The sequence below is a fragment of the Cygnus atratus genome, chromosome 18 (assembly GCF_013377495.2).
Source record: "Cygnus atratus isolate AKBS03 ecotype Queensland, Australia chromosome 18, CAtr_DNAZoo_HiC_assembly, whole genome shotgun sequence".
Classification (NCBI taxonomy): Eukaryota; Metazoa; Chordata; class Aves; order Anseriformes; family Anatidae; genus Cygnus; species Cygnus atratus.
The window spans coordinates 10,021,976-10,040,907 of NC_066379.1; the positions used below are offsets into that span (position 1 = coordinate 10,021,976).

The window sequence follows — 18,932 nt, forward strand, 5'->3', positions numbered from 1 at the left end:
AGAGGGCTCTTCTTCTGCCTTTGAGGAAGAGTTTTTGGTACACTGCAAAAGCCTTCCCGGGAAGCGCAGGTTGCACAAATGAGACACTAACCAAAAGCTGACAGAGATCCCGCAACTGATCGTTGCGCCGTGTTGCCTGTGAGGTTTTGTGTCATTCCACATTTCTCACGTGTGCTTTGCACCCCTTGGTGTTGTTTCAGGCCTTGCAGGACGAAGCGGAAAGTTACCGCAGCCAGGCGCGCGCCGCAGAGAAGAAGCTGCAACACAAGGAGCTGCAGGCCCACATGCAGGTAGGGCTGCTCTCCCCAGTCCTCTCCCCTTGGGCAAGGGGGTTCGATGGTTAAAAATAATACCTTGCTTCAAAGCAAAAGCACATCTTTTCCTGCAAAATTTTCAGCTAGCTTTCTTTTCTGTTTTTGTTAATAAAAGAGAATTAAACTGTCTGAGCCCTACGGGCAAATACTTATCTCTTGCTCTCTGTTTCAAGTTGGTATTTCAACTATTCTAGCTGTTAAATGATGCATTTATTTTCCAGTGACTGCACTGTTTTACCATAGGTTCCTGGGACTATTCTAACCTGTTTGTTAATGGCTTGTATTAAGAGAATTATAATTGGACAATAACTGAGATAAAAAAATAATCTTTATTGCTGATCTTATGCATTCATTGTCCTAGCATGTTGTCTGTAAACACTTCCATATGATTAATACTGCTAAAATTAATGTGGACACTTTCAGTGAAATCAGAGATTTAGTGTGCTTCAAGCAAAAGAGTGCATGTAATTTACAGAGTGGTATTGAAACAGAAAGCCAATGATCTGCCTTTAAACCAAATTAAATTGATGTATTCAGGAAAATGTCGAGGTTGTGGATATCTGAATCGCATACAGATTTACAGATCTCCAATACAAATGAGGTTTTGCAGCATTTCAGAACTTTATTTGGCGGTGCACAAACAGTATGCATAACTGTGGAGCAACTTGGGGTGGTTGTAAAAGTAATCATGATGAATTGCAAATATTTCCCCCCAGTTGTCATTAGCCTGCTTGTGGATAGGAGCCCTCGTTCGCCCCCCATGTTTACCCTCAGGTACTTGTGCTTAGGAAAACCAGTGATAAGCTTTGCTTCTCTCTCTCCACTTCTGCCTCACAGACGTAGATGCTGGGCCACGTTCACCCCTAGCTGCAATGGGGAATTCAGTGTAATCGGTGGCCGGCCTACAAGCATTGCATTTCAGCTTCAGCCTCCCAGAAAAGAAGGGAAATTAACTATTTGGTGCAAGGTCGTCCCTCCGGGGAAACAACATTGGCCTGAACGCTGTGAAGTGATGGTACTCTAGCAAATGCCTTATTTTTGTTATTTTTTTCTTTAATCTTTGGTATTGCTATTTGGCATTTTTTCTGACCCTTTCTGTGAGGGTATCTAGGAGGAGAAACAAAAAAATGACTGATGAAATACCAAGGAAAAAGGTAAAAACACGCGGATTGGCAGTGTGGACTATCCTTTCTGCCTCAGAGGTCTTCTCATAGGAGATTTCCATGTCCAAACCCACCTGCAGGAATACCCTGCCCGGGTGGATTTAATGAAGGACCAGCTCTGCTGGGAGGGAACAGTTCTCAGTATAAATGGATCAGAAATGTTACTTAAATGACACTGCTGCATCACCCAGCTCAGAGCTGTTTCTGCAAAGCAGTACGATGTTGGGGGATTTGTGGTGATGCTCCCATCCGAGTTCCTCTGCAGTGCTGTCCCTGCCACTCCTGCACTGAGACTTCCTGAACAGGCTGCGTCTGTTGAGACAGTTCTTGCTTAGGTGCCTTTGGTTTTTTAGGCAGACACCCATTTTGCAAGTTGTTAGCGTGTCTCCGCTGTGACTGGTTAATCCCCTAGTTACACATTTCTGTCCAGAAGAAAAAGGCAAAAGTGACAGCTCTGGTGTATTCCCCATCATTATGCTGAGGACAGACTACCTGCGAGCATGTTCATCAAGCCTTAACAGCAGCTGATGACTCCTCAGCTGATTAGGGAGCTGAAATATTTAAGGCAGTAACTTACAACTTGCTCTCTTGCTTTTACAAAATATTCCCTGTGTCAGGATTGCATAAAACATCAAAATTTGCGCTGGCACTGTTACAAAGGCCACTCTTCTGAGCTTTTACATGTCTGCAAATAAGGAGGAGAGAGGGTTAAGCAGCTTCTGTTTTTCATTAAAAGGAAAAATCTTGTGTTTTGATTCTATAACAACAACAAACAAATGAATGAGACATGAAAAAACATTTTGTTGTGCTTTTAATTAAAAATAAAAAGCTGTTTCTCGTTATGGCTAGTTGGGTGGTATCTCAGTGCTCCATGTTTGTCTCTTCTCAGTGCAGTGTCCTTATAACTCTTCAGGCTCCAGGAGTGACTGACAGACCCACAGAGCTTAGCTTTTTGTGCCAGTAACCCTCTGGTGATTGCACAGAGTTAACCTTTCCGTATGATAATTATCCGGAGAGGCAGAGTCAACCCACTGACATAAACTGTCACGTAAATAGCAGGGGAGAAGCGTCTTAGGAGGACTCTGATGGCAAGCCGTGAGCTGTCTGGGGGTGAGCATGGCGTTGCAGCTCTGAGGAGCTCTTGTTTTTATGGAGCCTTTCCATTCCAGGATTTCGTGTTATTGTATGAACTTGTGTTTATTGCTGTTTACTTTTTCAATCTTCTTACGGTGTGAGTAGAAGCAATCATGGTCTGTCTGTGTCATTTCACCAGTGGGACAGATTGTCATGCTGCAGCATGGCAACATTATGCGAATGACATGCTGCAGTCCCAATGAACGTACATTTGTCAAAAGCGGTTTTCATTCATTGTACCGTTTCCAATACTTTCACTTTTTATTCCCATTTTGACTAACTTAAATCATTGCATCCTTTCAATAGAGGATCTCCTGTCTCTGCTAAGCATGCCTATATAGGGCAATGGTGCCCATGGTCAGTACTATTATTTCTAGACTTGAGTCTCAGAATTGGCTATATCATCTTTCTTCATGTTGAAATGCTGGATGTTTTCCAAAAATTAGATGTCTGACCTCTTGAGATGTATGTAAGTGCATTCATGGCAAGTGACAAGCTAGCCGTAAATAAAGTGTAACTCACCCTTAATATAGAGCTTTATATATATATATGTTTCTTGATATATAGTCCCTAGACAGTTAAAGCAGTCTAAAAAGGTTCCTAGAAAATTTGGGTGCACCAAAACCTTTTCTTTGCAAACCAATGATGAAGTTTCTTATATCTCAGTAATACGTAAAATATGGAAACTGATGCCGTTTAGATTATGTTCCTGTACCATACTTGCAGTATAGTTCTTGTAGTGTATTGCGTGGTTGCCTCTGATATGTGCGCGGATCTAATGCAAGACAAGATATCTGACAGAAATGCCTTTCATTCTATTAAAAATGTTTCTCTTCCGTGAATTATACAGCTCGATGCGGTTGTCAGTCATAGTTAAAAAATCCAAATTGTTCATACAGCAGATTTCACATCCTGTGTAGGTGTAATTAAATATGACGCATCAGTAAGAGGTTAAGCATGTGCCTCAATGAGTATGGGAGTTTAAGCATGTGCAAAGAATTTTGCTGAATTGGGGCCTGTATAAAAAATCATGGTAGTGATCTTGTTCTTGCTTTATTACCTAGATTTCTTTAAAATACCTCATTTAATTTCAATTTCCTTTTGGTGAGGATAATCAACACAACTCAGAACAGTAGGAAACTCCAGTAATCTTACTTTAGATAATTGCATGAAAGGATGCAAGATTTTCTTCAGAAAGAGCACGTCTATTCTTTTCATTCCTCGGTCTAATATTTGTAGCTATAGGGCTGGATTGGGTATGACACAAAATTTCTAATAAGGGGATGATACAGGGGGAAAAAAAGTTCGTCGTGTTCAAGAACAATCAAGGTAACATCACGATAGGTATTCGAGCCATAGGAATAGTCCTCCAAACTGCCAAGTCACAATTAGAGACTTAAAGAGAGAGATTCTCTGAAGACAGAAAATCAATTATGTTCAATTCATGAATATTACTGACAAAGGAAGGGGAATCCAATATAGGTTTCCCGCCCTTTAATTTCTTTTTTCTCAAGTAGATTATTAAAGAGGGAGAAAAGAGTTATCTGAATAACGATGCTGTAGAAGTATTTGGAGTAAAATGGAACGGCTTAGTTTGTTAAGTGGGTTTCACTTGTGTTCAGATGACAACAGGAGTGATAATTGTAAAAGAGCTATGATTCAAAAGCATTCAGCGAGTTTTCATTTTTAATGTTTATTATTCTGACTTGCTCAATATTTTATGACTGCTGGATATTTACCACATTCAGCCTAACTTACTGTTTCCATGCCAACTAAATATATTTGTTCTCAGATGAATGCTGTGATGCATCATTCTGAAATTTTAGCTGCTGTGTAGCACAGGGAACTTCTAACATTTGCCACACCTTATCCTTGATGAGAATGGTGCTACTGTCTGCAGATTTCAGGAGCTATGAGTAAAGAAACAGCAAGACAGAGATGAGCAAGATAAGCCTATGTCCAGGGTATGCGCCCCAAATAATTCTTAAGGCAACAAAGGCTGGAAGACTTGAGTAATATTGTCCCTTCTGTTGAGAGCTTTTTGTCCATCTTTCCATATTTTTTTATTTCAAAGATACCGTAGAGTTTTAAATGCACAGAAAATTCACAGGAAATCTTTGCCCTCTCTTCCATTGTCCTGGCCTGCCTTTACAGTTCCATGGCTGCTCCCACGACTTTGCCAAAGCTTTATGTATGTGCTGGAAAAATGACATGGAAGGAGAGGAATTTCCTCCATCTGGCCATGGTGAGCTACAGCAGGAAGTCTGCTTCCAAACCAGCCTCGTCCCTGTCGCATGAGGACTTCCAGCTCAGGTGCCTCAGATAACTGCAAACGCCAGGGCCTGTGCCTTGAATTCTCATGATTAAAACGTGATCCTTGGATCTCCAGACTTTCTCAAAGAGTTGTCTTTCTCAGAACACACTGGAGTCATCTAAAACCAGGTTAATAAGCGGTAGTTTAGGTGGATAGTTGGACTTGATGATCTTAAAGGTCCTTGCCTGTCTAAATGATTCTGTGGTTCTAGGTTGGGCATTTAAAATAAAATCTTTGCTTTGTGGCCAATCTGCAGGTGAAGAGGATTCAGACAGTATTTGTTTTGCAGAGCTGCTGAGCCCTTTGGAAACTGAGAAACAAACAGTAAGCACGCACTGGAGGTGGTGATGAAATTCTACCATTTGCTCTGGTTGCTTCAACCCACGGCGTTGACATCCTTCCAGAATTTTCCCCCAGAGACCCGTTTGTGCTCCCACAGAAATGGGAAGCTCAGTGTAGATCTGAACGATCTTAACCACAGAAGCGATTCGCAGCGAGGAGCCCTGGCGCTGGCTGCGGAGCAGCTGCCAGTTAACCCCTCGGGCAGCCTGCGCTGGCATCGGGGCTCAGCGGGCTGTGCTGCAGTGGGGAAGAAGGTGAGCATCCAAAAGAAGTTTCTATTGTGACTTGCAAGAAGATTGACACCGAATAACGTCACGTTCAAACAGCTCCTGAGGTTTCTGCATGCGACCAGCACGTACCGGGGAGGCTGTGTTTGGAGAGCGCCGCGTGCTGAGGGAGGGTCCTTCCCTCTGTGCCCATTTGCTTCTCTCCCTTCTGTTTCATCTGTTGCTCTGCCAGCACCCCGAACAGGAGGGTACTGCATACTTCAGCTCTTTTCCTTTCATAAAGCATTTCAAGAAATGTATACGTTTTGTGAAAAATGTAAAAGAGCAGCCCGAATGGCATAGCTCCCCGCAGGCTGGCACCTGAAGATCTGCTGATTCAATATCTGCAGACAGCAGATTTCTTTTCTGACTACTTACGGTGGACAAATTTAAAGTTTAAAATATTTTCATGGAAAAGAAGTTGTTGGAAGGCCACATACAAGCAGCAAAGAATCTGAAATAAGTGAGAGCAGCTGGTCTGTCTGTTTGGCATATGCAGACAAAGACATCTATTTCTTACATTTTCTTTCTTATTTGGCACTTCCTGACAGAGGCTGTTCAGGAAGAATGACGCTGACCCTAGTTATATTTCATGAAGGACCTTTCATGGATATAGGTGCAGCTGTAGGTGCATGGCAATGCTGACTACAGTACCATAAAATCAGTACTGTCATTATTTGGAGCCTGATTCTACTACTTCTAGTAGGTTCATGCCTACCATGCATACAATTCCACTGATATATTCATTAATCACTTTGATACAATAGTGCCCCTCCAATCTTTAATTAAGTCTGAGATGGTTACAATAAATCAGAACTTTGCATTTGCCATATTTTGCGTCTTGTATAGCATTTTCTTTAACAGCCTACTATGAAAGGAAAGCAGAATTAAACAGAATATGGCATGCTGTATAGCATAAAGTTTCAAAACAGCAGAAGGAAGAAGCAGCTCAGATTCAAGCACAGAAAAACAAATTTTCAGGTGGGATTTGAAAGGAACTGGAAATCAATAGAGTTGAAAGTTACCGGGAGCTCCATATGGCAGGAACTGCAGGAGAGAAGGCTCTCACCAACTGTGAAACTGTCAAAGGAAAAAGAGGTAGATGATGATAATGTATTGTGTGGAAGTCAGCGATCAAATGTTAGCTTTGGTAATCAGACACGACTGGAAAAAACACAAATGTATGCCTACTTCATAGGACTGAATGAATTATTGGAATGAAGTGGCCAGCTGGAGAAAGAGACTAACACAGAAAGTAGAGAACAAACCGTTGAAAGGAGAAAAAATATTTTCACCAAAGAAGAATAGAAGCATATGCCAGCATGCAGGAATTAGAGAGTATTTTAACTTGACAGTTTTCTAGCTCTTCGTCTTAAATAGGAGTGAATGAGAAAGAAAGCTTACTTATAAAAGAGCAGCACATCATTTTAGAGCATCTGTGGTTTGCTTGCGCATTATCAATTAAAGGAATTGTGTTCTATCACAAGTGTGCCTGGGATAGTTTTAAGTACAACTACAAAGGACAGTGATGGTGGCATTTAATGCAGGGAACTAAAAGAGGAGAAGTGGCACTGCATGGAGGAGCCAGCTGGATGACAGCAGAAAAGAACACAGACCTCGCATCTCCAGGTCAGGCTCTCAGTGATGTGTGGTCAGTTAGCGAATTACCCTGTTCGTTTTTAACAGGTGACGAGGTGCTTGGATGGAACTGAAAAGGACTGAAGAAAGGCCAGCTTATTGCTGATTTTAACATCACCTGAATTTTAAAGTATTATTTTGTTTGCAGTTTGATCAGCACCAAGTGCCATCTTTCAGAAGTAGGTTGGGGAGGTGCCGCTGTAGTTCTCTCCTGCACTACCCTGCTCACCTGTGCTCAAAGTTTATAGACTTACCAGCTGTGATGCTTCATAAATCCGGCAGCTTGCTTTCCAGTCGAGATGCTGGTTAAATTTTCCTTCTTGAAAGAGGGGAAATGGTGATGGTAAAAGTAGCTTATCTACAAAGATTTGTGTGTTCACACAGACAGTGTGAAAATACTGAGCTTAATCCCGCATGCTGCTGAGCTTTGTCAGCTCTTGCCGTCATTAGTGAGCACTCAGCACCTCTCCTATCAGATACCGAAACCTTGACTTGCTGAACCACCCCAGGATGGAAAGGATTATGTAGAAGGTAACACATGCTGGAATGTAAAGCTGAAATACAGAAATACATTCCCATGGCAGTGTCAAAGATGCTTATAGCTTTATTTCAGACTTAATTATCTTGATAGACTATTTAAAATTCTCTGCCATCGACAGAGCCATAAATGAGTACCATGTGTCTTCAGATTTGGCCCCACGATTCCGGGGCTGCTTTCGATTCCTGCTCTTACACGAGGAGGACCACTTGTTGCGCAGTTATGACCTCTCCAGCCGATGAAAGGATGGCACTGACAAGAGCTGAAGGAAATACCACTCAGGGACAGGGATGGCATCTGCAGTGAGTCATCTCGAAGGAGGGGAGAAGTCAGGGATCCTCCAAATCCCAACTGGAACAATAGAGGAGCCCTTCAGAGGGGGAGGTTGAGAGAACAGCGTAAATTTTCTAGCCACAGCATTCCTGGTTGTTCCATGGTGTTGACAGTGAAAGCTTTTATTCCTCTCCAACTCGCGTAATCCCAAGAATGCTGTTCTTGCCATATGCAGCCCACTGCATTTTTTTTTTAAAGTTTTGCCTGACTTCCCTTCCTTTGCAGTTATGAATTACATAGGCTCGCATTGCCTAACTGCAAACAGGATTTTCCAGGTGGGAGATCTTGGTTAAGAACAGAAAGATATCAAAATACAAACCCCTGAAGTAATAAGGCCTCTTGAATGCAGGTTGGAAGAAACTAACCGAGCAGAAAGCTCAGTGTGCAGCGAGCAGCTTGGCATAACCGGCGGTCCCTGCGGGTTAGTGAAACACCAAGGCAAGAATATTTTGGATGCTCAAATGGTTTACTAGCTAAAGACAGAAAAACAAAGGGGACAGCTATGCTACCAATTTCTGTTTTATTGAAACTGTCAGAACAGACGAGGTTCTCCAGCAGTATTTTCTCCGTGGAGAACAACATGGTGCACACTTGACAAAATAACTTGCTCAGCTGATCTTGCTTAGTTACTGTTCTCAGCCACACCGTGTTCATGCAATTTATGGTGTTCATTACTTTTCTTAAGAACTTGAGAACGGTTGTATCAAATTGCATAATATTTCTTTAAATCTGTAAGAACCATATTTCAACATACATTTCACAGTAAGAATAGAAGCTCCCACTGGCTGAAACAAGAGAGGATGAGGACTGAAAAGCAGCGGATATTCGTATTTGCCTGTATTGTGAAATGACAAATGAAGTGGCCTTCTCCTCCATTGAAAAAAAAAATTTAATACATCACTTGATTCCTCATTGTCAAAAATTGTTTGAGAAGATTTCAAGCCGTAATTATTCTTCCACAGCAGAACTGTGAGAGATCAGAACCTTAAGGAAAGGAACTACAGGTTTTGGTGCATTTTGTTCCTTGGTTGCAGAGATGGCGCAGCTTTCCCCAGGCAGGGCGATGGAGGAAGGCGCCCATATAGTTCTCAGCAGTTTGGGGGGAGCAGAGCTGTATTCACATAGGGCTTAGGAGTGCTGAGAAGCAGAGGAGGCTCTGCAATTAGGGAGAACAGAAACAAACTGAAGTTAATCATTACTTTGATATTCTTTTTTGTTGGTGGCAGTTGGTTGGTTGGTTGGGGTTTTTTTGTGGGGGAGGGGAGGTTGTGTGTGCAGTTTTGTTTTGTTTTGTTTGTTTAATTGGGATGGCATCGTGGTAATTTGTCCTTCACTTGCCCTTTTCAAACTGCTTTCCGAAAATTACTTCAGCCATCCTCACATCACCTGAATGAAGTTGACCTGTGCAATATTATTATTATCCTCATTTAGGATGAGACTTTAGTCAGAGATTAAATGGTTTGCCTAAGGCTGAAGGAGTTATTTTTCCCTTTTTGGTACCCTAACCTGTCTTCAGATTTATTACAACACATCTTTCATGTCTTCTGCAGAGGTTTGTACTGCAGAACAGATGCACAAACTTTTTAAAGAGATTTCTGTTTTGAACATCATTATAACATCATTTTACGCCACGTCATTGTTCAAATAATGCAGGAAAGAATTTGAGAGAGACAGGAAATAGCTTATCTCATCTTACTCCCCTGAAATGTGGAGAAAATTTGATAATAATTACCTGATCCTAATTATACCTTTTGGTCACTATCCTAGTATTTCCTGGCACACGTGGAATTATCCTCCTTCACAAATATTACAAGCAGGCAGAAATTAAGATACTAAAAAAACACGAAACCCAAGTTAAGTGAGCTGTCTTTCAGTTCTTATCTGACATAAACAAAAAGTTAACTTCATGCCCTTCAAGACGAGACTTTTTTTTTTTTAATAGGAACTTGAACAACTCTCTTGTGGTAGCTTCCTTTGCTTTGGCAACATTCACTCCAGTGTTTCATTTGCATTTCCCTTATGTTCCTCTGGTTCAAATCAAGTAATTTACAGTTGGGAGATCTGGAGAAGATTGCATTTGTGTTTTTTTTTTTTAACGTTTTGAGAGGGGGATGTTGCACTACCTGGAGTCCCCAGGGCCAGTATGCTCCGGATGATAAAGTTGGCATCACAGATCTCTCAAAAGAAAGAAAGGGAGAGCTGGCTGTGAGCAACCTAAATCCAACACGGTGTGGTTGTGGCTGTAGAGCAAAGCACAGGAGAGAAGCATTAAAAGTGAAATTTGTCTTACTGTACTGAAACGCTCTTGGGCCAGGCCTGACTGCTCAGATTGGAAACTCAGTGCTGTATTTCTCTGCTGAGCACTGAATCCAACTTTTATCTCTTTTGGGAACGGTTGGTTACCAGCTATGACAAGATCTTGTTGTAGTCTGTGCAGTTATAACTTCCCTGCTTTTTGTATCACTTTGTATAATTGTGTGAAGATTTCTCTCCTTTTTATTCTAATTTCTTGTGACTAACCATAGGTGATCTCTGCATGGCAACTTCAGCTTTCGGTTGTTTTACTGACACCAAAGATGATTGATGGTAAAACTTTAAACCTCATATGGTAGCCACCAAGCTGAATAAACAAAGAGCAGTGTGGCAGCTTAATATTAAAAGCTATAAAACCTTCCTGGGGGTTCTTGGATTAAATCAACTCACCAAAATGAATTTTAAAAAGGCTTTCTCAGGACTGAAGGAAAACGAACACAACAGTAAATGAAATAGAGCTATCCTCATCCAGAAGACTAAAACCCTCCTGAGGGCTGAAGAATTGCAATTTTAAACATCTTTCGAGCACAAGAGGAGACATGGTATTTGTGGATCCTAGGGCGGTGGCTTGAGGCTATAAAAGAACAAAAAAGCCTTTAAGGTGCACATGCACACACACAATCCCTGCAGACGTAGCTTTCATTGGTCAAAAACAAAGGTTAAAAAATAAAAAACGTTCCCCGATTAAAATTAGTGTATGTTAGCCCACTATGTGGTATTTGTCAGTTCTAAGAAGTGATTCAGATTTTTGCCATGCACTATTTTAATCTCTTGGTCAATAAACCTTGATAGTAACCTCAGCCAAAAATATCAGCATGTTGTTTATCATATTATGACAGGAAACAGCTGGGATCTTATTTTCATCTTATTGTGATGCAATTATTAGTGAGCACAGTTGAAAGTAACATACTTTGTCTTAGTGAACAAAGAAATTGCAGTTGTATGCCAAAGAACAGTTTGCACTGCGAGAAGTGTGTCTTCTCTCCAAAACCTAGTAAGAGACCAGCCCCAAGCAATACTTCTGCTACCAGGGCTTGCTTCTCGTTTTCTTTCTCCTTTTTCAGCCAACCCAGTCATACGTAACTGTATTTTAAAGCACAGTATGTGTTTTCCCTGACTTTCCAAGAAACACCTTCATCAAAAAGCAACAATCCCCTTGGTGCTTTGCAGAGCTAACAGCAAGCATTAAAGAGCACTGGGAAAGCGACGTCTTTGGAGGACACTCGCAGATTAATCTATTAAAAACAACGACCTGGTCAAATGACTGATCGTGCTCAATGAGATCATTATTGTTTCACTCATGGAGCTGTATGCAAATTGTTGTTGCGTCTATTTAGAATGAAACCTTCTTGACTTTCCTCTAGGAAAAATTACAGTAAGGGGTCCCTGCTGTGGGCCTGGCTCCCAAGGAAGCTGGTGTGAGTCCCAGGTCCCTGGGTCATGGTGTAGTGTGTTACACCGGGGTCAGCTCCTCGCGTCCCCATTGACTGTAAATGGGGAGCTTAAGGGCAAGTTTGGCTTGAAATCTGGGCTTTCTTTGCTGGTTGGGTCACCCCAGTGTAGTAGCAAGGTGGTAGGAAGTGTTGGGTCGAACGTAGCCTGGAACCTCGAGTGAACGTGGCCTGTAGACAGTTTGAGTAATTAAAAGTGACATTTGTCTGCCTGGGGGCTTCTGCAAACCCACCGCAAAGCTGTGCAGCAAAGGTGGTTCGTGGTGGATGGGATTGGGTTCGTGCACTAAGCCTGTATGCAGTGAAAGGGAGTCTGTCCTGACTTCAAATGCAGTAAGGGACAGGGAACAAGCCCAAGTTTTCAGGGACTCCCAAAACTTGGGGGAAGTGGCAGCGCTGTGCCCATGGCTTCAGCTGTGGCACACGGAGAGGCCAGGCTGCACCGGCGGTGCCAGCCCAGCACCCGCAGAGCTCCCCGAGCCGTCCCACGCCTGAAGCCTCCACTGGACGTCGCTGGCGGTGGGAATAGGTTTATAACCAGCATAGCCATCCAGACCCTCGGACATGTGAAATATACCTTCATCACTCACAGTGAGGAAATAAAAGCATTTTGCGGTTCTAGCTGCCTGTTTCTACTCCTTTCTCACCACGAACAAATGTAAGAAATGTGAATTAACTGAAATACATGTTTCTGCTGTATCAAGGTCCCCACCCAAATGAGCAGTTGGCTCGGAAAGTATTTATGCTGGCAAAGCACCTATTCAGAACTTTGTAAGCCTTTATAGAAAGAGTAGAATAAGTTTATTGGAGTAACTTTAAAAAGCATAAATTTTGATCACTGGCTTATATACTAGCAGAGTTCAAACAAGGTTTCCTGTCTTACAGTGGTTTTTTTCCTGTTATTTCTTTGTATTTGCATAGTAGCATCACTTGCAGTTCACAAGGAAAGCCTCTAATTGCCTATTTGCACAGAGATTTGGAGATCTCTTCCTGCACGTTGGAATGACTCATAGACAAAATTTTCATCAGATTGTTTTATTCCTCTTACATTGCTAATTGTACTGAGCATAATGCATAGCTTGGCATGCCCTGCTTTCTCCAGAAGATAGTAATTGGCACATCGTTGGGTGAACTTTGGGCTCAGTCGTCACGTGTGTGAGCACGTGTGTAAGCAGGCTGGGAGCTGGAAGTTAGATCTTACGGCTTCTTCAGATGTGAGACCAAGGTTTTGATTTGTGGTCACAATGGCAGATCTAAGAAATTTTGTATCTAAAGTAGAATCGGCACAAAATGGCATTGGTGTGTAGATGCATCGGAAAAAAGAATCAATTTGAAAGTTTAAAGATACTTCATAAATTAATCTGATATTGAATCCCTTTCATCCTTTATTTACATATTCAGCTGCTAATCCAGAAAAACACCTAAGTGCTTGGTTAATTTGAATTAAGCAGTTAATCCTATTGGAAGGTGAGTACAGATGTGAGGCCCTGGTTCAGCAAAGTAATAAAGCGTGCAAATAGTCCTGCAAGATGCAAAGCTGAGCAAGGCTCTTGGGACTCATGCACCAAGGTTCAGCAAGTACAGCCACAGCATAGAGTACCAAAGCACAATCCTTCCAATTGAGCTGTCCTCACCTAACGCCACTTTGTACTGTAAATTCAACATCTGTTGGATAAGGTTACAGAGTAAAATGTTTTTCTTTAGTTGTAGTGATTTTTATGCAAACATCTCCTCTCCTAACATGTTGAAGATGCTGGAACCTGTTGGTTGAGGTCTCCCAGCTGTACAATAAAACAAGTTAACATTCTTGCCTATTGTTTACTTGCAAATTTCTAACATGTGCTACTCCACTTGGTAGTTCACTTTAGAATACAATTGTATCCACCTTATGGGAAGAGAGTTAATTGTACAGATGATAATATTGCTATTTTATGTGATGAAATAGGCAGAATCTTCTTGCTGGTCAGGTATCTTTATCAGGTTATCTGCAATACGCTGTAAAACTATTAGATAAACTGGTTTGCCTTAGTTCATGAAGCATGATTGAACCATGATCTGTGAAAAGGGGCAAAGAACAATTTGCAGATTTTGTGTATAATAACTTTAAAGCAGGTTTTTAAATACTTGCACTGGTACTGGCAGGCCATGAAACCTTTTGCCCATATCCCTCAATCACCCAAGAATGAAATTCAGGAAGATGCAAAGTGCAATGAAAAATGGGTGCACAGTGAACAAAAAAATGCCTTAAAAGATCCCTGAGGCTGAGAAATTTTGTAAAAACTCTCGGGAAACAGTAAGTCACCTTGTCTAAGGGAGTAAGGGGCAAACATCACACACTGACCTGATTAAGATCCCACTAAAGACAAAAAAGAAACTTCTGTGAGCTAGAAACCTGCTGACTAACGATCTGCAGTTTGTCTGCTTAAATGCTCTACTGAGATAGATTTAGGAAAGCTAGTAGCATTCCTTCTTCTGACTACGTCCCAGCAAATGCCTTAGCATTGCCTTTTCATGACTATTTCCTTTTCATGTTTTCTTTTTCCTTTCTTCCTCTTTTATTCCGCTTTTGCTCTTTACAGGTCTTGGCTGATCTTTCTTCTCTCTTCTTAACTTTCTCTTGATCTAACAATTCTGAGTTTACTTGAACTCCAAATAGGGCAAAAGAAGCAAAAAAGTTATTCTCTAACATCCAAAAGTAGTCCTCTCTTTATGTATTTTTCTGTTCTCTTACAGATGACCCATATACGACAAGAATATGAAAACACACTCAAAAGTCTGATGCCAGCATCTTTGAGACAGGAACTTGAAGACACCATTGTATCTTTAAAATCTCAGGTAAATCTTTATCCATTTATCTATCATATTGTATCTTTTGATGCCAGATTTTGTTCCACTTGAGAGTCAAAAGTAGAAAATATTGCTGTGTTCAGTAGCATTTTCACAGCCTTTCAAATACAGCATACAGTTTGCTCTCACTTTTCTTACCCTGTTTTTCCTAGAGGAGTTGTTTAAAGGATGCTTGTAAAGGATGCGAAAGAGTGAGAAATCATTTTGTTTTCTTCTCAGCCTATATAATGAAGCAAGTGAGATATTTCTTTTAAGACAGTAGTCCCAGTGATTGCTGTATTACTTCTAGGTTTTCCTGTAGAAAGAGATTCTGATGGACTTCTGTAATGCTTTCTCTTAAATGTTTCAAAACACTAGCTCATCTACAGTAACGCAGAATCAATATGGTTTATATGAAACAGGCATAAAACTGGCTAACAGAAATATCAAAATCTCATTGTAAATAGGGAACTACGTTGTAAATAATAAACTGGTTATGTTTCTAGTGTGGGGTTCCCAAAGAAGTCATTTGGTGCTGTCCTATTAGGATATATTATATTATTATTAGGAGCTGGAAGAAAGCAAAATATCATCATTGCCTGAACTCGCAGACACCTAAAGGTCTGAGGAAGGATAAATAACAATAAAGAGGAGTGATCATAGATGTCAAATAACAGTACTCCAAAAAAAACCAGGCAGTGTTGGCACATGGCCCAGTGCAGGACTGCTTTTAGGCATGGGTCGGAAGGACTGGAATCTGTCCTGGGCTGAAGGGAAGAAATGAGGAAACACCATGGCAGTCCTGGTGGTGGCTCAGAGCTGCCCAGGGCTCGGAGAAGAGCAAAAGCCCTGAGGACACAGCATGCGTGTTTAGGCTTGGCACCAGCACACGCCTTATACCAATTTAAAGGACCATTTTTCAAGCTATTATAGATCTACAAACTCTCAATTTCTCTTTCTTATGCAATCTCTCTATGGAGATAGTAATTTCATGTATTTGCTTTTTATTGTCTTTTTTTCCCCTTCCTTCCTTATTTCCTTCCTTGCTCCCTTCCTTCCTTCCTCTACAATGCATAAGGGTTATTATGTAGCATTTTCTTCCAAGCACAAGACACTTCACTGACAAAGTTTGCCTTTAATAGAAGTAGGAAATTTTCGTAGGGGAAAGTTTCAAATTCCTATGTGCTGCTAGTGCCAAAACTTCAACACTACGTTACAGGCACTCTGCCCACATTTCAAGGGATTCCTAATGGAAGTGAAGCTCTTTTTCATTTAAATATTTGTGGGAAATAAAGAGTTAAGGATCAAGTGGGGAAATCTATTTCCAGTTGATAGTAAAAAGCTATTTTTAAAGTGTGGTTGACCATTAGCACTGTCTAGTAGGAAGCGTTACACTGGAGCTAATATAAGAGTATCACACCTTTTAAGGAGTTAAAAAAAGCAGAATCTGATATCTACCTGCAGGGCTTTTGTAAGCATCAGCAGCATTTCAAAAGAGTAAAAGTAACTACACACACTAAAAACTGGGTGTTATCCCAGAAATACATAGCTGCTGGCTGTATTTCCAGTGGTACGCTGTAGTCACAGACCACTCAGATAGCAGGGCTCTTTTCTGAAGCACAGGTGTCCTAGTCTTTGAAAATTGTTGAAATTCCTGTTTTGAAACATCAGACAAGAAGGGCAATGGAATCTCTGCACCTGTCAGGATTATTTATTGTTGGAGGAGGATGAAGAACATGGGCTGGGTAAAAGCCCGAGCAGCGATAAAAATAAACAAAAAGAAAATACTGGATGCTTAGGCAAAGTTTTTGAAAAGCATTGCTAAATATAAAGTATGCTGCCCAATTGTCAGCTCTTGTTGATTTGTCCAAAAGTGGCCACGGTGTATTAATAAACATTAATTTTCGCACCCATCCAGAACAGGTGAGTATCTTCACAGCAGAGGAGAAGTGCAGGGATCAGAGCACAGGCTTCATATGGGCGTTGAGGGTGCAACTGGAGTTCCCAACCCCTCACGTAATCGATATGCTACCGCAAGCTGAATTTCAAAACTGTTTTGACTCTGTTCTTAAAGAAAGGGAGCATGCAGCTGGTGTGTTGAGGATATGCAGGCCAGGAAAGCCATGCTGACAATCTTCTGTAAAGTATTATGATTAATTCCAGTATGCAGCTAAAATGTTACTGCATTTACTTAGGCACGATAGGCAAGAAAAACACCATTATGAAATGAGTGCAGACTTATTTATTAGAATTTTGTACAACATTTTCATTTGGGATGTATTTTACAGGTAAACGTTCTGCAGAAAAGAGCCTCTGCCCTACAGGCCGAGCTGAATACCTACCACACCAGGAGGTACGTGATTATCTTTGATTAATTTGTACCATTTCACACCTGTAGATCCCAGTTATTGAAGTTTTACGGCTTAATTAAAACACTCAAATATGGTTGCAGTTTTAAAAGATCCTTATTTTCAGTAAACAAGCGTCTGAGAATTTTCCCAGTGCTTAGTCAGTACTATTAGAGCAAGATTAGAGAACTTGCAGGTGCATTGCAAGTCTGGGCTTTGCCTCGATGTTCATGAGACAGTGGCTCAGTGCACAGCTGCAGCTCTGCGGTGATGCCACCTCCTTTTAAGATAGAAAACAATGATGCAATGCATAATATTACAGATCACATCTTCAAAGTACCGGATCTTCATGAGCCTGAGCTTTTTTCAAACGTTTACACCCTCCAATATAAATTATGGCAAGTGCTGCAGCAATAAAAAGACTTGCTGTGCCTTTAGAGTAAGTGATTCACATGGATAGGTGAGTAAAAGGAAATTTCCTAGTAAAGTCACTCCGTCTTTTTAAATTTATTGGCTTTGTTGATACTTTCATATTGCACATGAGGTGTTCTGCAAATAAAAATGCGTGCTTGTAAAATTAGTGTAAAAATGTGTAAGATAATTGGACATTTGTAAAGATGTTAACAGCATGGAAGTTGTCTGAAAATGTTAATCCAAAATTTTTTGTTAACAAGAATTAGATAAAGCTAATTGGAAGCTGAAAATGTCATAAATTCTTGGCAATACGTCCAGTGTAGGTAACTTCAAAAAAAAAATGAAAACTAGGTAAATATAAAGCTGTAATATAGTTTCAAGACTCTCCAGTAACAGCAGTAGCACTGCAAAGGGATGGATTTTGTCTCAAATTTTTTTGAGTTAGTGTCTTCACAGTTAGGAAAATAGCTATTTAAAACGATGAATAATCATTGAGCAGGCCTGGTCACAAGTGACCAAAAGTCGAGGGTGGAAGGAGCCCTGTGCACGTCCCAGTGGAGAGGAAGGGCTGGGGACAGAGCGAGCAGGAGAGGAGCTTCTGTGCTTCTGTTCAGAGAAGTTCTGGTTCTGATCAAATATTTTTCCAAGACTACATTCATGCAAAATTTTGTTTTTGAAGTTACCGGACCCTTGTTCACTGAAATAGTGCTTTTTTTTTTGCTGACACTGGACATCTGTCAGTGAAGAACTAACTTCAGCCTGCCTGTGCCTATGGCTGCAGATGTGGTCACAGCCGTAACCGAGCCCGCTGCGACAGGGCCCAACCGTGATTTCAGCCTGTTGTGTGTTGTAGCAAGAACAGTAAGATAGAACTAATGAGAATCTCTTAATTTTCAGGTAGCTGCTGGAGCTGTTGGATTTCTTCAATTGCCAAATGGACTGCTTTGAATAGGTTTGAAGATTTGGCTCTTGTAATTAAAATGCAAAGATCAGTGGCTGTTTTGTTAGCATACAAAATGCAGTGAAGTTCATGGGAACACATCCATTGCTCGTGCCAGATTTTTTTTAGTTGTATTTTCCTTCCATTACCTTTTATCATCATCTTATTACAGACTTATACTTTTGATATACTGCGTGTTTGACTCTGTGCTTGCTTACCAAGAGGAAAAGTTTCCTCTACTAATATTTTTGTTACTACTTCCTAGTACCATTCTTTTCACTTTTATACATGAAGAAAATCCCATTTTCTATTATTATTGTCCAAGATATTTTAACATATTTTGACATTGTTTTGTGTCCATGTGTTTACATAATATTAAAATATTATTTTGTACTATTTTGTTTTGCCATTATTGTCCTGCTTGGGCATCTCACTCACTTAAATAGCCACAGTGCATATGATATTTTTTTATGGCTTTTTTAACTGGGAAAATATTCCATGCTGTATTTCAAGAAAAGCATTGTAGCATGAATGAGAACACCATGATGACAAATGCAGTCACTGTTGCCAGTTAACTGCATATAAAGCTACCAGTGGG

At 40.8% G+C, this 18,932-nt stretch overlaps 1 protein-coding gene across 2 annotated transcripts in view; it reads left to right on the forward strand.

The window, feature by feature from the left end:
• CEP112 (centrosomal protein 112) overlaps nucleotides 1-18,730 on the forward strand; it is a 162,377-nt gene extending 143,647 nt beyond the window's left edge. The window contains exons 24-27 of one of the 2 annotated variants that reach the window (XM_035558738.1): nucleotides 201-290; nucleotides 14,540-14,641; nucleotides 16,921-16,985; nucleotides 18,292-18,730. In XM_035558738.1, the coding sequence (XP_035414631.1) occupies nucleotides 201-290; nucleotides 14,540-14,641; nucleotides 16,921-16,985; nucleotides 18,292-18,295 (261 nt within the window). In that variant the 3' untranslated portion in view covers nucleotides 18,296-18,730. The remainder of the gene's footprint in view (nucleotides 1-200; nucleotides 291-14,539; nucleotides 14,642-16,920; nucleotides 16,986-18,291) is intronic. The other variant, XM_035558739.2, reaches the window with a different exon arrangement.
• Nucleotides 18,731-18,932: the final 202 nt, after the last annotated feature.